This window comes from Dendropsophus ebraccatus, chromosome 8 (assembly GCF_027789765.1).
Source record: "Dendropsophus ebraccatus isolate aDenEbr1 chromosome 8, aDenEbr1.pat, whole genome shotgun sequence".
Classification (NCBI taxonomy): domain Eukaryota; kingdom Metazoa; phylum Chordata; class Amphibia; order Anura; family Hylidae; genus Dendropsophus; species Dendropsophus ebraccatus.
This window is the reverse complement of record NC_091461.1, coordinates 3,689,380-3,716,175: the sequence shown is the minus strand read 5'-3', so window position 1 is coordinate 3,716,175 and position 26,796 is coordinate 3,689,380. Positions and strand designations below refer to the sequence as shown.

The window sequence follows — 26,796 nt, the reverse complement described above, 5'->3', positions numbered from 1 at the left end:
GTGACTATATACAAGTCTATGGTAACAAACACCAGGCAGCGGCGCTCAGTGACTATATACAAGTCTATGGTAACAGACACCCAGCAGCGGCACTCCAGGACTCGTTAAAATTTAATCAATACAAACCATATTCTGTAGTCAGGATGACGTTTGCCTTCACCCTCCAGGGTACGGCCGTTTCACGTGACCTCAGGGCCTGTCCCAACCAGCAAGTGGCGGCATATTTCAGCGTCACGCCAATGATCATTACAAAGACACATATACTGCATATTGTCAAAAACTTTTATGTTGCGTTCCATACCTGAGACTGTACCCCCCCCCCAACCTCTGAATGAAGAATGTTCCAGTAGAATCCTGGTACCCCTCTCAATTTAATGGGATGATCCAACCTTATCCAAGTGATGGGTTTTCTGTTCACCTGAATTGCACAACGCTGCGGTACTAATATGAGGGCGCTGCCTGCACATAGGGACCCCCACTCATGTAATATAGAGGCCGGTACTGTACACATAGGGAGAAACGAGGTAGTATCTCAGGGCTATGGCTGCACAGTCAGAACTTTCTCAGAGTTCTAAGATCTTCTTACAGGACATTCTCTACATTTTAGTCATGAATGTGACTTCTCTCATGTTTAGCAAGGTGGGATTTTTGTGTAAAACATTTTCCGCACTCTGAACAAGAAAATGGCCTCTCTCCTGTGTGAATTCTCTGATGTGTAAGGAGACCTGCTTTCTGAGCGAAACCTTTCCCACATTCTGAACATGAAAATGGCCTCTCGCCTGTGTGAGTCCTTTGGTGAGTGAGAAGGCCTGCTTTCTGGGCAAAACCTTTCCCACAGTCTGAACATGAATATGGTTTCTCTCCGCTGTGAGTTCTTTGATGTGCAATCAGACCTCCTTTCTGGGCAAAATCTTTCCCGCATTGTGAACATGAAAGTCTATTCTGTTCTGAGTGAATTCTCTGATGGGGAACCAATTCTGATTTAGAAGTAAAACTTTCCCCACATTCTGAACATGAAAATAGCTTCTCCTCTGTGTGAATTCTGTGATGTGCAATAAGGCCTGCTTTCTGAGCAAAACCCTTTCCACATTCTGAACATGAATATGGCTTTTCACCTGTATGAATCCTTTCGTGTGCCATAAGACCTGCTTTCTGGGTAAAACATTTCCCACATTCTGGACATGAATATGGTTTCTCTCCGGTGTGAGTTCTTTTATGTGCCATAAGGCCTCCTTTCTGGGAAAACACTTTCTTACATTCCAAACATTTATACAGCTTTTTCCCAGTGTGAATTCTTTGATGTGCGATAAGACCAGTTATCTTGGTGAAACATTTCTCACACTCTGAACATGAAAATGGTTTCTCCATGGAGTGACTTTTCTCATGTTCAACAAGACCTGATTCCTGACTAAAACTTTCTCCACATTCCAGGCATGAGAACGACTTCCGCCGTGTATGACTTCTCTGATGTTTAATAAAATCTAGCTTCTTGGCGAAACATTTCTTACAGTGTGAACAAGCAAATGGCTTTTTTCCCAAGTGAAGTTTCTGATGTTGGAGTAGTTTGGTTTTGTCAGTCATACATTTCCCACATTGTAAACATAAAAACTTCTTCTCTTTGGTATGACTCCTCTGATGGTGAATTAGTCTCAGTTTCTCAGTAAACCATTTCCCACATTCACCACATGAAAACCACTTCTCTCCTCTATGGAATTTCTGATGCCTAATAAGAACCGCTTTGTGGACAAAACTTTTCCCACATTTAGAGCATGGAAATCGCTTCTCCTCTTGGTGAATTTTTTGATGTTGAACAAGTTTTAATTTAGTGGCAAAGTATTTTCCACAATATGAGCATAAAAATGGCATCACGGCTTTGTGGGGAAAATATTTCCCACATTCAGAAGACTGAAGCCCAATGTCTGTCAATGTCCTCCGAATAAGAAGATGCAGTTCCTGTGTAAGATTTTTCCCCAACTCTGATGTGAGAAACAACTCACGTCCGCCATGTTCTGTAATTCTGTCTGATCTATGGGGAGACGGCGACTTATGGACGGGAGGGAGAGACGACCAATCCCTGCTGCTGAGTCCGGGAGATGTCCGATCTCTGCTGCCACGTCCGGGAAATGACCAATCTCTGCTGCCACGTCCGGGAAATGACCAATCTCTGCTGCCACGTCCGGGAGATGACCGATCTCTGCTGCCACGTCCGGGAGATGACTGATCTCTGCTGCTGGGTCCCGGATAAAACGCTTGTGCAATGTTCTTGGATCCGGGAGGATCCCGCATTCTACAGTCCTTCAGTCTCACTTCACAATATGGTAAACTGGAGCGAATTCCCTTCAAACTCTTCCTGTAATCGCCTATTGGAAATATAAGAAGTATCAGATTTTTTCTTTTTTTTTTAATTACAGACTTTTTCATAACAAAAAGTTTCATTTTCTCCCCTCCCCCCGACCACCCTCCAACAACAAACAACCGTAACCACTGACAGGCAGCACCATGGAAGCATACTGTACATACACAAGGCCGGATACTACATGGTGGGAGGAGGGTGCGGCATCGTCCAGCTCTTTAATCCTTCTTAGTTTTCCTAAGTTTTCCTTAGTTTTAATAAGAAGGACACCGATCCCATTTGTGAGATATTTAGGGAAACGGTATAATCCCCTGCTCCTTCCTCGTCTACCGAATTACCCTCGGCCCGACCTCCCCTCACCCCCGTCTCCCTCTAACGGCTCTAGCGTTCTGACCTGCTCAGAGCGATACCTCCATTGGTCATCTCCGAACTACCGGGACCTGGGGTGTCAGTCCAGGGCCCACAGATTGTTTCAGATTCGGACACGGCCTCACGTTTCTGACGCCGTTTTTGAGTCTTATAATAACATTCAGTCTGGCCGTCAGTAATAGTTGGCGCCTCAGACTGAGTCCCGTATCTGGCAATACGTTTCCTTGCTTGGTGTAAGATTCCTCATCAGACGTTATCCAACCCGACAAACATTTCCCCGGCTCAGGTGGGATTGTAATACCAATGGGAACCAGAAACCAGAAACCATTGAAATCCAATGGGAACCAGAAACCACTAGCCTGGATGCCAGCACATCTGACCGCTGCCCCCCAGTATCTGCCCCCACATCCCTCTCCCACTGCTCCCAGTAACTGCCCCACATCCCTCTCCCACTGCTCCCCAGTAACTGCCCCACATCCCTCTCCCACTGCTCCCCAGTAACTGCCCCATATCCCTCTCCCACTGCTCCCCAGTAACTGCCCCATATCCCTCTCCCACTGCTCCCCAGTAACTGCCCCATATCCCTCTCCCACTGCTCCCCAGGGACTGCCCCACATCCCTCTCCCACTGCTCCCCAATAACTGGTCCCATATCCCTCTCCCACTGCTCCCCAGTAACTGCCCCATATCCCTCTCCCACTGCTCCCCAGTAACCAGCCTGAGAAGTTGCTCATCCATCAGCTGATTGAACCTATTGAACATGTTGGCCGTTTACTCATTCTCTACACCAGTGCTTCTCAAACTTTTTCTACTGGAGCCTAAACCAACAGACCAAGAGGATGCCTGGGCCTCACCAGACTGACCAAGAGGGTGCCTGGGCCTCACCAGACTGACCAAGAGGATGCCTGGGCCTCACCAGACTGACCAAAAGGATGCCTGGGCCTCACCAGACTGATCAGGAGGAAGCCTGGGCCTCACCAGACTGACCAAGAGGATGCCTGGGCCTCACCAGACTGACCAAGAGGGTGCCTGGGCCTCACCAGACTGACCAAGAGGATGCCTGGGCCTCACCAGACTGACCAAGAGGATGCCGGGGCCTCACCAGACTGACCAAAAGGATGCCTGGGCCTCACCAGACTGACCAAGAGGATGCCTGGGCCTCACCAGACTGACCAAGAGGGTGCCTGGGCCTCACCAGACTGACCAAGAGGGTGCCTGGGCCTCACCACACTGACCAAGAGGATGCCGGGGCATCACCAGACTGACCAAGAGGATGCTGGGGCCTCACCAGACTGACCAAGAGGGTGCCTGGGCCTCACCAGACTGACCAAGAGGATGCCGGGGCATCACCAGACTGACCAAGAGGATGCCTGGGCCTCACCAGACTGACCAAGAGGATGCTGGGGCCTCACCAGACTGACCAAGAGGAAGCCTGGGCCTCACCAGACTGACCAAGAGGAAGCCTGGGCCTCACCAGACTGACCAAGAGGAAGCTGGGGCCTCACCAGACTGACCAAGAGGATGCTGGGGCCTCACTATCTGTGGTGAAAGTCCAGATAATGTTCGGGCTACCTTCCCCCGTCTCCCAAGCTCTAGATACTAATAAAACAAGTACAAAATAAATTAATAATTTTACTAAAACGGAGATTTCTGCAAACAGCAAAAGGACTGTGCAGATCATAGTTACTTCCTGAAAACTGGCTCCCCTGCTCGGCCTCACCAACCACTAGGGGGCGCCTCACAGTTTGAGAAGCACTGTACTATAGGAACGTATCCTATAAAGGGGGTTAGCGCCACACTTGTCGTCAGGTTGTGTGTGGGATTACAACTCCATTTACTTCAACAGAACTAAGCCATAACCCCCCCCCCACACACACACAAACTAAGGAGAAGAGTGGAGCAGATTCTGGAAGAAAGCCGCCATGTTTGTCTAATCCTGGAGGACCCCAACATATATCACTCCTCACCCGCACTGAGGTCTGTAGGAGTCTTTTCCACCCGCTGCTCTGGTCTCATCTTATACTTCCTTTCTTCTTCTTCCATATCTTCACCATTACTGTCCAGCAGCTTCTCACCCTGATTGACACAACGAAAGGTTATAAACCGAGTGTCTGATTCTATGACCGGTCGCTGATTCTGAACAAGATGTCCGTACAACCTGTCACCGGCTCTAATATAAGCCTCAGTATTCTAGGTTGGAGGAGAACCTATCCACAGTGCCCCCCTCCCCCCATACACTGATGTGGTGATAAAGAGAGGCCGGTGACAGAGGCAGCATTAGCCGCCAAGACATGTGACCCCCAGAACTGTGCTCCAGAGTCCTGGTACAATAGAACAAGGATGGGAAACCTGCCGTCCTCCAGCTGCTGCAAAACTACATTACCCATCATGCCTTTGGCTGCTGAGGCATAATGTGAATGCTTTGCAACAACTGGAGGACCTATTCGGTGAAAAACTATGATTGTCTATGAAGAAAAATCCTTTACCTGATAGAGATCCAGAGGAGCGGGACATCTCTCTGGATGATTCCTCTTACTGGATCCATCTGTAGGAGACACACACAGTGACTGAATACATTGTGTATATGTGATGAGCAGATGATGGGGGGTCTAGGGGACCCCAATACTGCTCTCTCCTTTACCATCAATGAGAGTCTCCTCTTACCCGGTGATGTGAGGGGCCGGTGGTCCTCCATCATGGCCTCCTGGTACAGATCCTTGTGTCCTCCTACATACTCCCACTCCTCCATGGAGAAATAGACGGCCACATCCTGACACCTTATAGGAACCTGACACACACAATGATCCAGTCATCATCCAGACCCATCATCCCTTGTGTTCCTGGATGATGTCCCAGCATTCCCAGCAGCATTGCTCACCTCTCCAGTCAGCAGCTCCATCATCTTGTGGGTGAGTTCTAGGATCTTCTGCTCATTGTTCCTCTCAGGTATCAGTGAGGGAGGTGGAGGCTCCGTGATGGGGCCCCGGGCCCTGCTCCATCCTCCTGACCTGCTGCTGCTGCTGGGGGCCACACACTCTCCACATGTCTTCTTCACTACTGTGTAATCCTGAGGATGGAGAGACCCTGATAAATATCACTATATACAGAGCCCCCACCTCTCCGCCCATGTCCTGTATTATTACTAGAGAAGAGGGAGGTCATGTGACCCATCCCCCAGAATCTCTCACCTCTCCGCCCATGTATTATTACTAGAGAGAAGAGGGAGATCATGTGACCCATCCCCCAGAATCCCTCACCTCTCCGCTCATGTCCTGTATTATTACTAGAGAGAAGAGGGAGGTCATGTGACCCATCCCCCAGAATCCCTCACCTTTCCGCTCAAGTCCTGCATTATTACTAGAGAGAAGAGGGAGGTCATGTGACCCATCCCCCAGAATCCCTCACCTCTCCGCTCATGTCCTGTATTATTACTAGAGAAGAGGAAGGTCATGTGACCCATCCCCCAGAATCCCTCACCTCTCCGGTCAGCAGGTAGATGATCTCCAGGGTGAGGCTCAGGATCCTCTCTCTTCTGCCCCCGTCTGTCCTCGGTGGTTCGGTCAGGTAGACGACCATTGTGTATTAGAGGAGGCGTCAGCAGGTGATATCTTGCACTATAGGAAATGAAGCAATAAGATGGCGTCCGCTGTAGCTGTAAATGACTGGTCATCCATGGAGGCGGCTGGGTGTAGAGGAGCCGCTATATCAGCCCCTGTAATAGAGCTTGGAGTCAGGGGGGATTATTCTCTTATCCCACATAACAGCGGTCACAGAAAGAATATATAAATATATAAGGCTTCCACCCCAATACCAGGAGGCAACCGAACCCCCCTGCCCAGACTACCCCTTTAATGGGACCTGGGGCTGTGGTTGTTCTGGAGACCACCAGCATGAGAAGTGACGTGAGGAGCGGGATAGGACTTACCATGGACTCCTCCATAGGCATCACATACCTTAAAGTGAAGCTCGTGCCCGCGGTGATGGTCAGCAGACGCTCATGGTGCAGATATACGGGGGTCTCCAGGTCACATGGGGGCTGCAGCTGTATACAGAGGGGGAGGGGGTCTCCAGGTCACATGGGGGCTGCCAGTGGTCCTTACGGCATGAAGTAATCCCCGACCTCAGCCCCTGCACGTAGTGATAGGACCTTCAGTGATGTCACAGTCATGTGATCAGTCACATGTATGTGGGCGGAGTTACTTGGTTCCCTTATGATGTCCACACTGCGCTCCAGGCTGATGTGGCTTTATATACAGTATTTTCCTGCAAATAAGACTTTTTTTCTCAAAAGTCAGGGGTCGTCTCATACGCCGGGTGTCGTCTTATACGCCGGGTGTCGTCTTATACGCCGGGTGTCGTCTTATACGCCGGGTGTCTTCTTATACGCCGGGTGTCGTCTTATACGCAGAGTGTCGTCTTATACGCAGAGTGTCGTCTTATACGCCGGGTGTCGTCTTATACGCCGGGTGTCGTCTTATACGCAGTGTCGTCTTATACGCAGGGTGTCGTCTTATACGCCGGGTGTCGTCTTATACGCCGGGTGTCGTCTTATACGCCGGGTGTCGTCTTATACGCCGGGTGTCGTCTTATACGCCGGGTGTCGTCTTATACGCCGGGTGTCGTCTTATACGCAGAGTGTCGTCTTATACGCCGGGTGTCGTCTTATACGCCGGGTGTCGTCTTATACGCCGGGTGTCGTCTTATACGCAGAGTGTCGTCTTATACGCCGGGTGTCGTCTTATACGCAGAGTGTCGTCTTATACGCAGAGTGTCGTCTTATACGCAGAGTGTCGTCTTATACGCCGGGTGTCGTCTCATACGCCGGGTGTCGTCTCATACGCCGGGTGTCGTCTCATACGTCATACGCCGGGTGTCGTCTCATATGCCGGGTGTCGTCTTATACGCAGAGTGTCGTCTTATACGCCGGGTGTCGTCTCATACGCCGGGTGTCGTCTCATACGCCGAGTGTCGTCTTATACGCCGGGTGTCGTCTTATAGGGCGGGTGCTGAAAAATGTCGTCTTATAGGGCGAGTATATCCCAAACTCTTTATTTTAACTGGAAAAATTGGCGGGTCGCCTTATACACCAGAAAATACGGTAATTCTGTAGTTATTACAGATGGGGCCGCAGGCTGCGCACATCACACACACATTGTATAGAAGTATCTTCCATGTTTCTTCCTCCATTCTAGAATTGCCTTATAGTATTGAGCGAAGATGCTGAACCGTTCGGATTCAGCAATTTTTCTCCGTACCGGAATTCTTGGCATTTGGCTCCCGGTGTCTGGAGACGTTAGATGCCGCCCGGGGCTTTTCCAGGACTCCATAGGGTGGTGTTTAACATCTTCAGAGACCGGGAGTCAAATGCAGAGTTCCAGTACAGAGAACGTTGCTGAATCGGAACGGTTCAGCATCTCCGCTCACTATTTATAAATCTTGGCCGATCACCGAGCGTACTCTCACCGGCCCAGAACGCTGTAGGGGTTGGAGTTTTCTAATTGATCCTGTGACAGGGACAGGCTGAAGGTGACACTGCTCTTCTAGGGATACTATAGGATACAAGAGACTGGACCTGGATACAGTAAGTATAGCTGTTATATAGCTGCCTTCAGGAGACTGGACCTGGATACAGTAAGTATAGCTGTTATATAGCAGTCTTCAGGAGACTGGACCTGGATACAGTAAGTATAGCTGTTATATAGCTGCCTTCAGGAGACTGGACCTGGATACAGTAAGTATAGCTGCCTTCAGGAGACTGGACCTGGATACAGTAAGTATAGCTATTATATAGCAGCCTTCAGGAGACTAGACCTGGATACAGTAAGTATAGCTGTTATGTAGCTGCCTTCAGGAGACTGGACCTGGATACAGTAAGTATAGCTGTTATATAGCTGCCTTCAGGAGACTGGACCTGGATACAGTAAGTATAGCTGTTATATAGCTGCCTTCAGGAGACTGGACCTGGATACAGTAAGTATAGCTGTTATATAGCTGCCTTCAGGAGACTGGACCTGGATACAGTAAGTATAGCTGTTATATAGCAGTCTTCAGGAGACTGGACCTGGATACAGTAAGTATAGCTGTTATATCGCAGCCTTCAGGAGACTGGACCTGGATACAGTAAGTATAGCTGTTATATAGCAGCCTTCAGGAGACTGGACCTGGATACAGTAAGTATAGCTGTTATATAGCAGCCTTCAGGAGACTGGACCGGGATACAGTAAGTGTAGCTGTTATATAGCTGCCTGAACACTGAACCAAAATGCAGTTTTTCTTTTTTTTTTTTTAATTAAATACATTTGTACGCTATGTATTTACGTCCTATTCACACATAGCGGTATACGTGTGTTTTTATTTATCCTCTTTTACCTGCTTGGTCCGGGGCAATGTCCCTGCTATATTTGCACACACTCTGACTGGATCCTTGGAGAGCTGCACCGCACTTTATTCATGCGCTTTGTACATCAGATGAGCGGGATCATTCACTACTCTGCATGAACACGTCCATTTATCTGACACACCACACCAGCAAGTGCCTGTCCAGTTTCTATTTTCACATATATATATATCACATATATCTGCCTTCGGGAGACTGGACCTGGATAGGACAACAGCCGATGCGTGTGCACATTGATCTGTCCCCCTTGGGGTTAGGGTTATTCTCCCCCCCCCCCCCTGGGGTTTAGGGTTATCTCCCCCCCTGGGGTTTAGGATTATCTCCCCCCCCCCTGGGGTTTAGGGTTATCTCCCCCCCCCCTGGGGTTTAGGGTTATCTCCCCCCCCCCTGGGGTTTAGGGTTATCTCCCCCCCCCCCCCCCTGGGGTTTAGGGTTATCTCCCCCCCCCCCCCCTGGGGTTTAGGGTTATCTCCCCCCCCCCCCCTGGGGTTTAGGGTTATCTCCCCCCCCCCCCCTGGGGTTTAGGGTTATCTCCCCCCCCCCCCCTGGGGTTTAGGGTTATCTCCCCCCCCCCCCCCTGGGGTTTAGGGTTATCTCCCCCCCCCCCCCCTGGGGTTTTGGGTTATCTCCCCCCCCCCCCCTGGGGTTTAGGGTTATCTCCCCCCCCCCCTGGGGTTTAGGGTTATCTCCCCCCCCCCCTGGGGTTTAGGGTTATCTCCCCCCCCCCCCCTGGGGTTTAGGGTTATCTCCCCCCCCCCCCCTGGGGTTTAGGGTTATCTCCCCCCCCCCCCCCTGGGGTTTAGGGTTATCTCCCCCCCCCCCCTGGGGTTTAGGATTATCTCCCCCCCCCCCTCGGGTTTAGGGTTATCTCCCCCCCCCCCCCCTCGGGTTTAGGGTTATCTCCCCCCCCCCTCGGGTTTAGGATTACCTCCCCCCCCCCCCCCCTGGGGTTAGGGTTATTCTCCCCCCCCCTTGGGTTAGGGTTATTTCCCCCCCCCCCCTGGGGTTAGGGCTATTTCCCCCCCCCCCTGGGGTTTAGGGTTATCTCCCCCCCCCCCCTGGGGTTTAGGGTTATCTCCCCCCCCCCCTGGGGTTTAGGGTTATCTCCCCCCCCCCCCCGGGGTTTTGGGTTATCCCCCCCCCCCCCCCTCGGGTTTAGGATTATCTCCCCCCCCCCCCCCTGGGGTTAGGATTATCCCCCCCCTGGGGTTAGGGTTATTCCCCCCCTCACCTGGGGTTAGGGTTATTCCCCCACGGGGGACTTCTAGTATATGCACACTGATCTCTCATTGAGATCTATGCAGCATAGTTATACTGCATAGATCAATGAGATAGGCACTGGATTGCTTTCAGCTGCTGCAGCCAAAAGCAATCAAGTGCCGAGCCGGGATCAGCGCCATTAAGGCGCAGACCCTGGCCGGTGCCGGATGTGTGGATCGCTCCTCCGGGACAACGACACTAGACACCAGGGATGGCTGACAGCAAGCAATCAACTTTTACAGCTGCATCTGATTACTTGATTAGCGGGCACAGCAATCGGACCATGCCTGCTAATAGCCGCGGTCCCGGGCTACATGCGGCACCCAGGACCGCAGCGGTTCAGAGCGGGGCCGCCGCGCCCTGGATGTAAGGGTATGCCCAGGATCGTCTAGGGGTTAATCCTTGTTTATAAGGAGAGATCAGATACGTAACAAGCGCTATCAGGGATGAACAAAATGCCATCCTCCCCCTCAATAAAACAATAGGAGGGGTGTGCAGAATTTGTTCTCCATGATCTCGTAGCAAAATGTTTTCCTCACGGGGCACGGCTACTCAATAAACACTGAAGCTGATTGTCTCGTTCAGTCCTCAAGGTCTAACAATTCTGAAACTCTAAATCCATCCCAGCTTAGGGCGGGTTCACACTACGGAATTCTTGCGGACAATGTCCGCGGAATTCCGTCAGCTGTCCGCACGCACATCTGGGCGCCTTTCCGCCAGCCCCATAGACACCATTCTATGGGCCGGCGTATTTTGCTATACGCTGAAAGAAGTGTCATGTCACTTCTTTTAGCGGATCGCGGAATACGCCGGCCCATAGAATGGTGTCTATGGAGCCGGCGGAAAAGCGCGTGCCCGTGCGGGCGGACAGCTGACGGAATTCCGCGGACATTGTCCGCGAGAATTCCGTAGTGTGAACCCGTCCTCACTCCTGTTTCTTATATAAACCTCAGTGCTGCTGCTGAAGGTCCAAAAGGAAAGGCAACATTTTTACACAACTAAATTTTACTTTTATTTTCTCCTTTGAGTCTGTAGGCAGCGCCGTTTCCTTCCTTCTTCTGTATACCATTGCGGTCAGTGGTATACAGAAGTTGGTACATTTAGGGGCTTTTTTTTCAGGGCTAGAGACAGAGCGTGTTTAGTTACCATTTAGTGTGTGAGCTGGGTGGTCTGTCCTAGCATGGAGATGACCTTTTGTTTGAGCGGTACAGTATGGGGGACATTTATGAAGTTTGGTGTTTTTGACACCGGGTTTACAAATGTCCCCGCAGCTCCGGAGATTTATGTAGAGGCGCATTGCCTCTACATAAATCCCGATCGCACAGAGCCCGTCCGTGCTGGCGCAGGTTTCAGTGTCCTTTTTTCACCAGAAAAATGATAAATGCGACGCAGAAATGCGTGCTGCCGCACCCCCCTCACCGCCCTACTGGCGAAGGTGCCGCAGATGCAAACAAAATATTCACAAAAATACCCTTTGCGAATATTTTTACGCCAATCTGCCCCATCTGCGCAAAAAAGGCATATTCGCCTTTTCCTACATATCCCCCTATGTGTGTAAAGGTTGATGTGGATGGTGATGTGAATGATAATGCTGTAACTACAGTCATCGGAGTCTCTCCACTAGGTCTTTAGGACAGTGACGTCAGGGGTTAAGTAGTAACATTACAGGGTGGTGGAGATGGCGGCTCTTTCTGTGTAGGTCACATAAGACACGGTAACAATGGGTAATAAAATAACCATGCATTTATCTTTCTATTCCATTTCCAATGATCAACTAAAGTACAAAAAGAAATGTAGTTCACAAGTCCAGACCCTCGCGGATATACAGGAGGTCATAAATATGGTGGCCCATAGGCTTTCAGGTCCAGGAGGAAGTCTGGTATAACACAGGGGGTATGAAGACATGACAGCACTGGTGGATATATATATATATATATATATATATATATATATAGATTAAATATCCTCAAAGGAGTCGCCGTAAGATATAAAATATTGTATGCAGAAAGAAGGAAAACTAGAACGTGAACGCCATACTTACTGTTTTTCCCGGGAGGATGAAACTCACTGCAGTCTAATGAATCTTTATAGAGAAAGAACAACGGGGATTTGACCAACACTGTGTTACCCAGGAATGAAGGGGAAGTCTACTCGTGTGTGTGTGTGTGCGTGTGTGTGTGTGCCCTTCCAAAGATTCTGCATGAATGAAGGAGCAAAGTGCATACTCGACCACCACTCCGGTCAGTGTCTATGGGGTGAGTACAGCGGCTTTATTACATGCAACTCAACTGGGTAACTTTGGAATACAGCGCAAAACATACAAGAAGTCTTCATGTTGTCATCACTAATGGTGAGGTTATCCGGTATGAGCAAACAGCATTTATATAAAATTAGGTGTGAGTGAAAACCACGTACCTAGCTCCCTGGCTCCTACCAGTACTGTGCCACTCCAGTCCTTGCTTTAAGCTTTGGGAACGTAGCCGGCCGGCATAGCCAATCAGTGTGAAGGCAGGACACCACTACAGCAGCAGATCAGCAGAGCAGACCCCATACGTCACGTCCCGGGAAACCAGTAGTGGACGCACAATGAGGACAGAACGGCAAAGTACTGGTAGCAGCCAGGAGGGTAAGTATGTGCTATTCACCCACCCCAGGCTCATAGCCGAGTCCTGCCCAAAAAAAACCTTAAGCACAAATACATTAGCACCAGGTGGGTAGGAAGCCAATTTACCTAACCATCCTCCGAGTTATTGCCCTATTACACCAAATGATTATCGGCCACACTCAGCTGCTCTGGCCGATAATCGTTTGGTGTAATAGGTCATGGTAAGACACAATGTCGGCTGAGAGCTGTCTTGAATCAAAGCGATCACAACAGCAACAGTCTGCTGCCCCTCTCTGTATGTAACAGGCGTGGCAGCAGCAGACCACCACTCTCTTCAATGGGCACTCAGAAGATCTAAGGATAGGCTTTCTGTAGCTCCTCCCCCTGTGCGCTGTCTGTGCGTGTAACACAGGAAGCAAGGAAGGAGGAGGTAGCAAGTGCTGGGCTGACAGGTCGGCACTCGCTTCCTCCTCACATTGTACGGGCCTTAAGCCGACACAACTCCTGGCTGGATCTGAAGGCAAATCAGCCACCTACACTACAAGCAATAAGGGAGGGTTCACACACCCTTGTTCAGCCATGTGTGATGATACCCTTATTTCTCTCCTACCTTCTGTGAGTTCTCAAATGCCGAACAAGTTTTGACTTCACAGCAAAAGATTTCCCACACTCTGAACATAAAAATGGTTTCTCCCCTGTGTGAATTTTCTGATGTCTCACAAGACCTGATCTCTGTGCAAAACTTTTCCCACATTCAGAACACTGAAACAACTTCTCCCCTGTGTGGCTTCTTTGATGTCTCACAAGACCTGATTTCTTGACAAAACATTTCCCACACTGGGAGCATGAATATGGCCTCTCCCCTGTGTGAATTCTCTGGTGCTGAAGAAGTACGGATTTGTGGGCAAAGCTTTTCCCGCACTCTGAACATGTAAACGGTCTCTCTCCAGTGTGAACTTTCTGATGCTCAACAAGAACAGATTTACGGGTGTAACGTTTCCCACACTCCAAACACGTAAACGGCTTCTTCTCTCTGTGGATTCTGTAATGTCTTATGAAATCTGTTTTCTTTGTAAAACTAATCCCACACTCCAAACAAGAAAAGTGCCGTTCTTCTGTGTGTAGTCTCTCATGTTTACTAAGATTTGACTTCTTAGTAAAACTTTTCCCACATGCTGCACATGAATACGGCCTCTCCCCTGTGTGATTTCTCTGGTGTATGACAAGGCTTAGCTTGCTGGTAAAACTTTTTTCACATTCTGTACATGAAAATGGCTTCTCTCCTGTATGAATTCTTTGATGCTGAATAAGTCTTGATTTGTAGGCAAAACACTTCCCACATTCTGAACATGAATACGGCTTATCTCCTGTATGAATTCTCCGATGGTCAGCAAGATATGATTTGTGGGCAAAACTTTTCCCGCATTCAGGACATGCAAACGGCCTCTCCCCTGTGTGGATCCTCAGATGGTCCTCGAGGTTTGATTTGCTGTGAAAACATTTCCCACATTCTGAACAAGAGAATGGTCTCTCTCTGTGAATCCTCTCATGCTGCGCAAGAGTGGATTTTGTGATAAAACATTTCTTACATTCCAAACAGGAAAATGGCCTCTCCCCTGTGTGAATTTTCTGGTGTTTCAAAAGACCTGATTTTTCGATAAAACATTTCCCACATTCTATACATGGAAACCGCTTCTCGCCTGTGTGGATTTTGAGATGTCGAACCAGATTGGAATTCTTTGCAAAACATTTCCCACATTTCAAACACAGAAACGGCTTCTCCCCTGTGTGAATTTTATGATGTTCAATAAGACATGATTTGTAGGCAAAACATTTTCCACATTCTGAACATGAAAATGGCCTCAGTCCAGTGTGGATTTTCCAATGTTCATCAAGACTTGACTTTTTGATAAAAAATTTTCCGCACTCTGAACAAGAGAACTGCCTGTCCATGACGAGACCCTGCTGAAGGGGGCGTGGCCTAAATCTTTGCTTCTCTCCTCGGTGGATCTTCTGATGTGTGAAGAGAAACACCCTGTGCCTAAAACATTGTCCACATCGGGAACACATAAATGGATGCCTTTTAGGATCCTTCCCTAATCTCGACATGACGATCGACTTTTCACCAGTACGAGTTCTGCTCCTACTATCACAGCCAGAAAATGGCCGATAAGGAGGGTCGTTGTGCCTGGAGAGATCTGGTAATCGCCCTCGGTGTTCCTCTCCACCATGTACAGTCCTGACAATGGGTTTCCTTCCTGGAGAATCCCGTCCCGCCTGATTTCCTTCTGATTTACAGGCAGGATGTAAAATATTTCGCTTTGAGTTAATGACAAATGCTGAAAAAAAAGAAGCATATTATTAGTTATCTTTTTTCCCCTTACATTTTAAAGGGCTACTCCCCTCCGGTAATATTAATGCTGAATCACCCCCACCCCCTCCTGGAGACTAACAATTCCTTCAATACTTGTTATTATCTATTCAGTCTCCTTCCCCCAGTTCTCAGCTGCTACTGAGCCTCTCTGTCTTCCCCTCCTCCCCCTTCCTTCTGAGACAGCTGTAAACAAGTCCCTGGCCAGCTGTCTCTGCACTCTGTCATGCCTGGTTAATCTGAGGTTAAGATGCTGATGACTTCACTATGATTAATGCTCCCAGCATCACAGAGTGCAGATACAGACGGCGAGGGGGGGCAGGGGAAACAGGGAGAAAGGCTCACACACAGACTTCTGTGCCTTCAGCAGAAAGCAGCAGCTGAGAACTGGAGGAAGGAAACGGATAAGGTAATCTGTGCTGTTCAGTAACCAGGTTTGTAGGGTTTGCTGGGACCCAGGAGACATCCAGCAGTTCAGTGAATGTACAGTAAGATTTGTCGGGACTGACACCTCTCCTCATGGAGCGGCTCTGGTGGTGACAACCACATGCAGCGAGGAGGGGTGTGCCGGCCTCAGTACTGGTCTGAACACTGCACATGAGCAGGAGGCCCCTGGAGATGGCATGAAGACATACACGTCTGCAACACAACGGCATGAAGGTGCCAGCTGTAACATTGTGACAGACGTCTGACATAGAGCTGTGGTTACACCGGGGTCTGTGCAGGGAGAGTGGGCGCTTATCTCCTGGGGGTCGTCACTCACCCTCAGTGGGGGAAGCGGACCGTCCATCCTCAGTAATGGTCACCGGATGCTCCTCCTCTTCCTCCTTTATTTCCTCTTTGATACAAATCTGAAATGTGTCAATCAGTCCCTAAAATATAAAGAAGATTCTCAGGAAGGGCAACAATGAGGATGAGGAGGGATTAACATTTCTCCACTGCAGCTTAAAGGGGTATTCTGCTCAAACACAACTAACAATTCCTTCCATACTTACATATCTGTGTGTGAGCTTTTCTCTCTGTCTCTTCAGCCTCCCTTCTGAGATGGCTGATGTAAACAAGTGCCTGGCAGGCTGTATCTGAAACATTGTAGCATCTTTGTAATGCTAAGAGGGTTATTCTGAGATCAAGTTGCTGATGAACTCACTGTGATTATCCCTCCCAGCATTACAAAGAAGGGACTTGTTAACATCAGCCGTCTCAGAAGGAAGGGGGGAGACAGAGAGAAAAGCTCACACACAAATTTTTGTGTCTTCAGCAGAAAGCAGCAGCTGAGAACTGGGGGAAGGAGACTGAATAGATAATAACAAGTATGGCAGGAATTGTTACCATGGGCAGCTGCATATCAGAAGTTATGTCTTACTGGAATACCTCGTTAACAAGAACAACGTCTAAACACAGCAGCCTGGGGGCCGACCGCCATTGGGGGAATCTCTCCTAAATAGTGTTCCCTCCATATACCTGCTCCTCCTGCAGGACAGTGTCATCTCCCCCTCCATCTACCTGCTCCTCCTGCAGGACAGTGTCATCTCCCCCTCCATCTCTCTGCTCCTCCTGCAGGACAGTGTCATCTCCCCCTCCATCTCTCTGCTCCTCCTGCAGGACAGTGTCATCTCCTCCTCCATCTACCTGCTCCTCCTGCAGAACAGTGTCATCTCCCCCTCCATATACCTGCTCCTCCTGCAGGACAGTGTCATCTTCACCTCCATCTACCTGCTCCTCCTGCAGGACAGTGTCATCTCCCCCTCCAACTCCCTGCTCCTCCTGCAGGACAGTGTCATCTCCTCCTCCTCCATCTCCCTTCTCCTCCTGCAGGACAGTGTCATCTCCCCCTCCATCTCTCTGCTCCTCCTGCAGGACAGTGTCATCTCCCCCTCCATCTCCCTGCTCTTTCTGCAGGACAGTGTCATCTCCTCCTCCATCTCCCTGCTCCTCCTGCAGGACAGTGTCATCTCCTCCTCCATCTACCTGCTCCTCCTGCAGGACAGTGTCATCTCCCTGCTCCTCCTGCAGGACAGTGTCATCTCTCCCTCCCTGATCCTCCTGCAGGACAGTGTCATCTCCCCCCTCCTCCATCTCTCTGCTCCTCCTGCAGGACAGTGTCATCTCCCCGTCCATCTACCTGCTCCTCCTGCAGGACAGTGTCATCTCCCCCTCCATCTACCTGCTCCTCCTGCAGGACAGTGTCATCTCCCCCTTCATCTACCTGCTCCTCCAGCAGGACAGTGTCATCTCCCCCTCCATCTCCCTGCTCCTCCTGCAGGACAGTGTCATCTTCACCTCCATCTACCTGCTCCTCCTGCAGGACAGTGTCATCTCCTCCTCCATCTACCTGCTCCTTCTGACGGACAGTGTCATCTCCTCCTCCATCTACCTGCTCCTCCTGCAGGACAGTGTCATCTCCCCCTCCATCTACCTGCTCCTCCTGCAGGACAGTGTCATCTCCTCCTCCATCTCCCTGCTCCTCCTGCAGGACAGTGTCATCTCCCCCTCCATCTACCTGCTCCTCCTGCAGGACAGTGTCATCTCCTCCTCCATCTACCTGCTCCTCCTGCAGGACAGTGTCATCTCCTCCTCCATCTACCTGCTCCTCCTACAGGACAGTGTCATCTCCTCCTCCATCTACCTGCTCCTCCTGCAGGACAGTGTCATCTCCCCCTCCTTCATCTACCTGCTCCTCCTGCAGGACAGTGTCATCTCCCCCCTCCATCTCCCTGCTCCTCCTGCAGGACAGTGTCATCTCCCCCTCCATCTACCTGCTCCTCCTGCAGGACAGTGTCATCTCCTCCCGGACAGTCCTGGGGATCCAGTGGAGCAGGACATCTCTCTGGTGGATTCCTCTTACTGGATCCATCTGTAGGAGACACACACAGTGACTGAATACATTGTGTATATGTGATGAGCAGATGATGGGGGGGTCTAGGGGACCCCAATACTGCTCTCTCCTTTACCATCAATGAGAGTCTCCTCCTCTTCCTCCTTACATTGCAGATCCTCGTCTTCATCTATAACTTCAACTTTAATATCAAGTAAATCTTCAGCCTGAAGAAAAATGAAAAATAAAAATCACAACAACTTTGGTTTGTAGAACGTCTGGACCATCAGTAAGTGGTGGAGCCCGGACCCCTGACCTGCAGATCCTGCGGAACATGGCGCCGTCCATCTGGATGATCCCGGGAATAAAAAGGGCTGGAACTTCTATCTGGTGAACAAAGAGAAAACCAAAAGAAAGGTAAAAAGACCAAAGTACAATGTAACCACATGAGGAGACGGCCGAGAAGAGTCAGAATCAGAGGAGAGAAATAACAGCGAGTAGTAAATAAAGAGAGCAGACCGGGTCGTAGCATAGAGGAGAAAGTGGTGTCCTCACCCTACGTATATATGATCCCAGCCACTCTATTACAAGCAGTCTGTACCTTCAGCCATGTTGGCTGGGAGATGCTTCTTCAGCCACATGGGTTTCGCTGTTCTGGAAGCTTCATCAGGGGACCAATCCCTGGGATCCAGAGGAGCGGGACATCTCTTTGGAGGATTTCTTTAACTGGATACATCTGTAGGAGACACACACAGTCACTGAATACATTGTGTATATGTGATGAGCAGATGTTGGGGGATCGGGGTGACCCAGATGATCTCCTACATGGTGATGTGGAGGTCTTATGATTTTCCATTTCAGCTTCTTTTGAGCATTCGGCGCTTCTAAACACACTCCGGGGAGTCCTCATCACCCATCATCCGCCTCACTCCTCATGGCTGCAAAAAAATAGAAGGGTCAAAGTATCAATCATGGATGGTGAATAACAGAGAATGAGAAACACGCTGGTACTGGACATAATGAATGTATCAGTGGGACGTCGGCCTGTGATTATACACCTAGCGGGACATCAGCCTGTGATTATACACCTTGGTGGGATGATCCCAGCCTGATCCAAGAAGTACAATTAACACTTTATATACTGTGGGACGAAAGTCCTAATATACCTAATTTTCCTTGGCGGCTTAAAACATAACTTTTAATATATATTTTTAAAAAAAATACTAATACTAACTCCAAAAACACACCTAAACAAAGACATATACAGTGCATTGGTGATTTAAAAGTGTGGTAGGGTATATATCATATACAGATTCTAATTCACCTAGGTGATGGGGTTCGCGATAAAGTCTTATGAGTAGTACGGTCAATAAAAGAGTCCTGGCCTTGGACACTCACTAGTGAACGTAACGTTCTATCGACCTTACAATACTAGACTGGAGGTGATAAGCACAAGACACACCACCAGACTAGGCCGTACATTTTTCAAAGACTGTTCGCTGTATTAGCTGTATTAACTGTGACTCCCGTCTATCAGGTGCCAAATAAGCCGCATGCTAAGCCGGCTTCTTATGCGATTTTGTATACGCATATTCCCCATCACTAGCTGTATTCTGAATGCTCCTTCCCACACATTAAAACCTTTGCTTGCCTATACTAACATGATTCGTCAGTACCTCACTGACTTTTTCAAAGCAATTGGCAAAACTGTTAGAAGTCCGCATGGCCCTCTTATTTAAAGGCAGTTGCGGGTCAGAACGAGGGTGTTTGGGGAGGCGAGTAGAGATAGTATCAACCAATCTTTTCGGACACACACAGAGTTCTCTAGCTTTGAAAAAAAACTCCAAAAACATCTTGAAATATTCCAGAGATAAAAGAACATAAGCATAGAAAGTATATCAGGGACAAAAGGGATTTTGATAGTGGTGAAATATATGTGACCACACAACCACCCTATCGTCAATACCAGTCCGATTCCTCCTACTCCGAGTCTGATATATCAGCTACGGAAGATCAGAGACCCCCAACATTAAACCAACCTACTAAGAAAAAGTCTAGGAACAAAAGAAATTTCTATCAACCTAGGCAAAAATACAATATAACAACTAGACAGCAATGCCGACTATCCCCCCAGTATACCAATTTTCAAGGACCACCTTAGCCACAAATATGTACGTCTACCACTTACACTTCTGGATCACAATCTATACCAGTTCTGACAGTGCCTGCGGCATATTTAAACGTACCAGCGACAACCGCAGGGAATATGATAAACCCTCAATCTTCAGTATACCCTCCACAGGCAACAATACAACAAGACAATCCACAACCATTGTCATTCCCACCACAACTGACATCCCAGCCCCAAGGATCGGTTCAACCTCAGTTAATGGCCCCTACACAAATGCAATCACAGCTTTTTTTAGGGGTAATCGGAGCACAGCTCCGAGACAGAAACAAATGGGGTTATGCATTTCGAACGTAACTAATAGATGCAATAGTCAACCACAAATATGCAACCTCTCCAATAAAACATTCAGTGATGATGAACTTCAATTGTTGAGGAAAGGATTGTCCTTCACACCAACACCCAAATTTGACAGCTTCATTTGGGTGAAGGATATCCACCTGTTTGCTAGAAAACTAGTTTTACATAAATATTTTAAGAACAGACAAACACAAGAGTTCACCATGAATAGGAGGGAAAGGGAAGCTTTGTCCTCCCTATTCAATCTACAGGTCGAAAGTCAGACGGGGATACGGTACTTTGAGGCGCTGGCTACCACACTCAAGCCCAAATCACAGTTTACACCGGCCCTGGCGACAGTACATACCGTAGATAGATTTGTGCACTTAGTGTGTAATGAAATTGAACAAATCGAATGTAAGATTACAGACCACAACTCGAATCTATGTACCAAGGAGAGAACGTTGCTCAATAATCTGGTGAAGACAATGGGAGTAACCATTAAACCATCTGATAAAGGTGGAAACTTAGTCATCCAAAATGAAGATGACTATAAGAGGATGACGTTAGATTTATTAGAAGATGCAAATACCTATCGAATTTTAAAGAGTGATCCGACCAAACAATTCCTTTCCGAACTAAAAACCATACTAAACGAGGCGAAGGGCAACGGTTTAATTACAGATGACGAGTATAAAGTACTGTATAATCCCACACCAACTAAATTGCATAAAGAACGTATACCCATCCCCGGACGACCCATAGTATCCGGTAATAACAGCCTAACGGAGGGTGTGAGTAAATATATCGATCAAATGCCGGCACCCTTCATGAGCACCCTGCTGTCCTTTTTGAACTACACAAAAGAGACTGTTAAAAAATTGCAAGAAATTACTGTGTCAACAGGAACCAAGATTGCTAGTTTAGATGTGGAGGCACTTTATACCAGTATACAGCACAATTTGGGTATAAAGGCGACCGAACACTTTCTTAAAACTAAGGGCACATCCTTCAACTCGCATAATCAATTTGTTCTACAATTACCTTCGTTTACTCTCACTCACAATTTTTTCACTTTCAATAAAAATTTTTATTTACAGACCACTGGCACTGCGATGGGCACAGCTTGCGCACCAAATTACGCAAATCTTTTTCTTGGGTGGTGGGAGTCAGAACATGTCTTTAACTATAATTTAAGTCACTTCACAGAACACATTTCACTGTGGGCAAGATACATAGACCATGTGTTAATTTTGTGGGAAGGGGACACCGACACTTTCCACCAATTTGTCGACACACTGAACACTAACAATCTTGGCCTAAGGTTTACTAGCAAAATACACGACAAAGAGATAAACTTTTTGGATCTTAAGATTACAATCAACACAGAGGGAGGAGTATGTACAGAGATCTATCGTAAAAAAACGTCAACTAATAGCTTCTTAATGTGGGATAGTCATCATCCAGCCCCCCTTAGGAAAGGCATACCTATAGGGCAGTATTTAAGAGCACGAAGAAACTGCTCAGATGAAGCCAGTTTTGAGAGAGAAAGCCAGGAGCTTCTTCGCAGGTTCCTGGAAAGAGGATACCCTAAAAGGGTCCTTCATAAAGCATACCACAGAGCTAAGCGAACATCAAGAGATAGTCTACTATATAATAACCAACGACAAACAACATCAAAGGTTATACGATGCATAGGAACATACGATGCAGCACATTGGAAGGTGCGACAAATACTCTCCAAATATTGGCTGATCTTGACAGCCAACCCAGACCTGAAAGAAGTAATATCTGGTACCCCCTCAGTTACATATAGAAGGGGAAAGAATCTTCGTGAGCTTTTGGTACATAGCCATTTTACAACCACGGAAGAAACCGGAACATCATTGCTAAAAACTAGCATTTCAGGGTCACATCCATGTGGTATGTGCTCCTTCTGCCAGTACATGTTGAGAGTAAAAGAATTTGTAAATACCAATGATGCCAAAAAGTATGTAATTCGGGATTTTATTAACTGTCAAACGGCCAATGTCATCTATGCTATAAAATGTCCCTGTGAACTTACCTATGTCGGTAAGACTACACAGCAGCTGCGTCGTAGATTAGGATCCCACATTGGAAACAAGCGTAGCAAAGCATGTAAGTGACAAACATGGAGGTGACCCAAAATGCTTAAAAGTATGGGGGATACAGACTGTCAGATTGGGACCCAGGAGAGGGAATCTCGAGACAAAAATGCTTCAAATTGAAGCTCAATGGATATATAAACTGCGTACCTTGTCCCCCCATGGCCTCAATGAAGGTTTCACTTATGCTCCTTTTTTGTAGATCTTTATAGTATAGAAGAATATGTACCATAGCGAGTATTGACATCTGTGGTGTTCTTTTGGAGGTGATCCCCATGTTTTTTTAGATCGATGGATGTCATTGCCAGAAGTTTAATATGAACTATTGGATAGCATGATACGAACACTAACCCGCATATAAATTAAATTGAAGAATTGGATTCATTGTTATCAGAATGATCTAAGAATATATAGGAAACGATTCATTCAACATATACATACATACCAGCCCGTCACGGATGAGAATCAGGATCCTGCACGGCGGACCAAGAGTTAAAAGACCTAGTTATTCTCTTCATGGGTGCCAATGTGACCTCCGAAATGTATACGAGTCCAAACATGCGCATTATGCTCTCCTTAAAGTGTAGGTACCCAAATAGGTGCATTGTGCCCGATCGGTGAAAAATCTACTAAGTACAAAGACATGCGCACAAGGCAGTCGCAAAAAAGCGACCAAGTCCTGGCGCATGCGCGATGATTGTCTCTGAGTCCAAAAAATGCCTAGTATACCTAGTCGAAAAACTTACCAAGTATAAAGACATGCGCACTAGGCACACATGATAATGCGACTAAGTCCCGGCGCAGGCACGATAACAATCCTTGAATCTCAATTATTACTCTAAGTCCTGACGGAAATGGCGTTCAGTGTTAGCTACCAATCATAACTATACCCCGATTACGTATCACATTGATATTATCTCTACTCGCCTCCCCAAACACCCTCGTTCTGACCCGCAACTGCCTTTAAATAAGAGGGCCATGCGGACTTCTAACAGTTTTGCCAATTGCTTTGAAAAAGTCAGTGAGGTACTGACGAATCATGTTAGTATAGGCAAGCAAAGGTTTTAATGTGTGGGAAGGAGCATTCAGAATACAGCTAGTGATGGGGAATATGCGTATACAAAATCGCATAAGAAGCCGGCTTAGCATGCGGCTTATTTGGCACCTGATAGACGGGAGTCACGGTGCAGTTAATACAGCTAATACAGCGAACAGTCTTTGAAAAATGTACAGCCTAGTCTGGTGGTGTGTCTTGTGCTTATCACCTCCAGTCTAGTATTGTAAGGTCGATAGAACGTTACGTTCACTAGTGAGTGTCCAAGGCCAGGACACTTTTATTGACCGTACTACTCATAAGACTTTATCGCGAACCCCATCACCTAGGTGAATTAGAATCTGTATATGATATATACCCTACCACACTTTTAAATCACCAATGCTCTGTATACGTCTTTGGAGTTAGTATTAGTATTTTTTAAAAAATATATATATTAAAAGTTATGTTTTAAGCTGCCAAAGAAAATTAGGTATATTAGGACTTTTGTCCCACAGTATATAATGTGATTATACACCTAGCGGGACGTCGGCCTGTGATTATACACCTAGCGGGACGTCGGCCTGTGATTATACAGCTAGCGGGACGTCGGCCTGTGATTATACACCTAGCGGGACGTCGGCCTGTGATTATACACCTAGCGGGACGTCGGCCTGTGATTATGCACCTAGCGGGACGTCGGCCTGTGATTATACACCTAGCGGGACATCAGCCTGTGATTATACACCTAGCGGGGGATCAGCCTGTGATTATACACCTAGCGGGACGTCGGCCTGTGATTATACACCTAGCGGGGGATCAGCCTGTGATTATACACCTAGCGGGACGTCGGCCTGTGATTATACACCTAGCGGGACGTCGGCCTGTGATTATACACCTAGCGGGACGTCGGCCTGTGATTATACACCTAGCGGGACGTCGGCCTGTGATTATGCACCTAGCGGGGGATCAGCCTGTGATTATACACCTAGCGGGATGTCGGCCTGTGATTATACACCTAACGGGACGTCGGCCTGTGATTATACACCTAGCGGGACGTCGGCCTGTGATTATACACCTAGCGGGACGTCGGCCTGTGATTATACACCTAGCGGGGGATCAGCCTGTGATTATACACCTAGCGGGACGTCGGCCTGTGATTATACACCTAGCGGGGGATCAGCCTGTGATTATACACCTAGCGGGACGTCGGCCTGTGATTATACACCTAGCGGGACGTCGGCCTGTGATTATGCACCTAGCGGGGGATCGGCCTGTGATTATGCACCTAGCGGGGGATCAGCCTGTGATTATACACCTAGCGGGACGTCGGCCTGTGATTATACACCTAGCGGGATGTCGGCCTGTGATTATACACCTAACGGGACGTCGGCCTGTGATTATACACCTAGCGGGACGTAGGCCTGTGATTATACACCTAGCGGGACGTAGGCCTGTGATTATACACCTAGCGGGACGTCGGCCTGTGATTATGCAGCTAGCGAGACGTCGGCCTGTGATTATGCACCTAGCGGGACGTCGGCCTGTGATTATGCAGCTAGCGAGACGTCGGCCTGTGATTATGCACCTAGCGGGACGTCGGCCTGTGATTATGCACCTAGCGGGACGTAGGCCTGTGATTATACACCTAGCGGGACGTAGGCCTGTGATTATACACCTAGCGGGACGTAGGCCTGTGATTATACACCTAGCGGGACGTAGGCCTGTGATTATACACCTAGCGGGACGTCGGCCTGTGATTATGCAGCTAGCGAGACGTCGGCCTGTGATTATGCAGCTAGCGGGACGTCGGCCTGTGATTATACACCTAGCGGGACGTCGGCCTGTGATTATACACCTAGCGAGACGTCGGCCTGTGATTATACACCTAGCGGGACGTAGGCCTGTGATTATACACCTAGCGGGACGTCGGCCTGTGATTATGCACCTAGCGGGACGTCGGCCTGTGATTATACACCTAGCGGGACGTAGGCCTGTGATTATACACCTAGCGGGACGTCGGCCTGTGATTATGCACCTAGCGGGACGTCGGCCTGTGATTATGCACCTAGCGGGACGTCGGCCTGTGATTATGCACCTAGCGGGACGTTGGCCTGTGATTATACACCTAGCGGGACGTAGGCCTGTGATTATACACCTAGCGGGACGTAGGCCTGTGATTATACACCTAGCGGGACGTCGGCCTGTGATTATGCAGCTAGCGAGACGTCGGCCTGTGATTATGCAGCTAGCGGGACGTCGGCCTGTGATTATACACCTAGCGGGACGTCGGCCTGTGATTATACACCTAGCGAGACGTCGGCCTGTGATTATACACCTAGCGGGACGTAGGCCTGTGATTATACACCTAGCGGGACGTCGGCCTGTGATTATGCACCTAGCGGGACGTCGGCCTGTGATTATGCACCTAGCGGGACGTAGGCCTGTGATTATGCACCTAGCGGGACGTAGGCCTGTGATTATGCACCTAGCGGGACGTCGGCCTGTGATTATGCACCTAGCGGGACGTCGGCCTGTGATTATACACCTAGCGGGACGTAGGCCTGTGATTATACACCTAGCGGGACGTCGGCCTGTGATTATACACCTAGCGGGACGTCGGCCTGTGATTATACACCTAGCGGGACATCAGCCTGTGATTATACACCTAGCGGGACATCAGCCTGTGATTATACACCTAGCGGGACATCAGCCTGTGATTATACACCTAGCGGGACGTCGGCCTGTGATTATACACCTAGCGGGACGTCGGCCTGTGATTATACACCTAGCGGGACGTCGGCCTGTGATTATACACCTAGCGGGACGTCGGCCTGTGATTATACACCTAGCGGGACGTCGGCCTGTGATTATACACCTAGCAGGACGTCGGCCTGTGATTATACACCTAGCGGGACGTCGGCCTGTGATTATACACCTAGCGGGGGATCAGCCTGTGATTATACACCTAGCGGGACGTCGGCCTGTGATTATACACCTA

At 48.6% G+C, this 26,796-nt stretch overlaps 2 protein-coding genes and 1 pseudogene across 3 annotated transcripts in view; all 3 read right to left on the bottom strand.

The window, feature by feature from the left end:
• The window catches only part of LOC138799069 (zinc finger protein 585A-like), a 201,897-nt gene that overhangs the window by 34,545 nt on the left and 140,556 nt on the right, over window positions 1-26,796 (bottom strand). The gene's annotated exons all lie outside the window — the stretch shown is intronic.
• On the bottom strand, window positions 534-6,844 carry LOC138798972 (zinc finger protein 605-like). Of its 2 annotated transcripts, none has more exons than XM_069979618.1 (6): window positions 6,675-6,844; window positions 6,199-6,433; window positions 5,386-5,788; window positions 5,208-5,266; window positions 4,689-4,797; window positions 534-2,360 (listed from the first exon to the last, which is right to left on the bottom strand). In XM_069979618.1, exons 3-6 carry the CDS (start codon window positions 5,468-5,470, stop codon window positions 604-606), a joined length of 2,010 nt encoding a protein of 669 aa, XP_069835719.1. In that variant the 5' UTR covers window positions 5,471-5,788; window positions 6,199-6,433; window positions 6,675-6,844; the 3' UTR covers window positions 534-603. The 2 variants fall into 2 exon arrangements, with proteins under 2 accessions (XP_069835719.1, XP_069835720.1); XM_069979619.1 differs by having other exon boundaries at window positions 6,199-6,335.
• Window positions 13,074-19,079, bottom strand: LOC138798905 (zinc finger protein 271-like; annotated as a pseudogene).

Coding starts and splice junctions, on each gene's coding strand:
- LOC138798972 (XM_069979618.1), bottom strand. CDS start 5,470: ATGGAGGAGTGGGAGTATGTAGGAGGACACAAGGATCTGTACCAGGAG. Junction 5,267..5,385: donor CCGGCCCCTCACATCACCGG/GTAAGAGGAGAC, acceptor TGTCTCCTACAG/ATGGATCCAGTAAGAGGAAT. Junction 4,798..5,207: donor CTCCTCTGGATCTCTATCAG/GTAAAGGATTTT, acceptor TGTGTCAATCAG/GGTGAGAAGCTGCTGGACAG.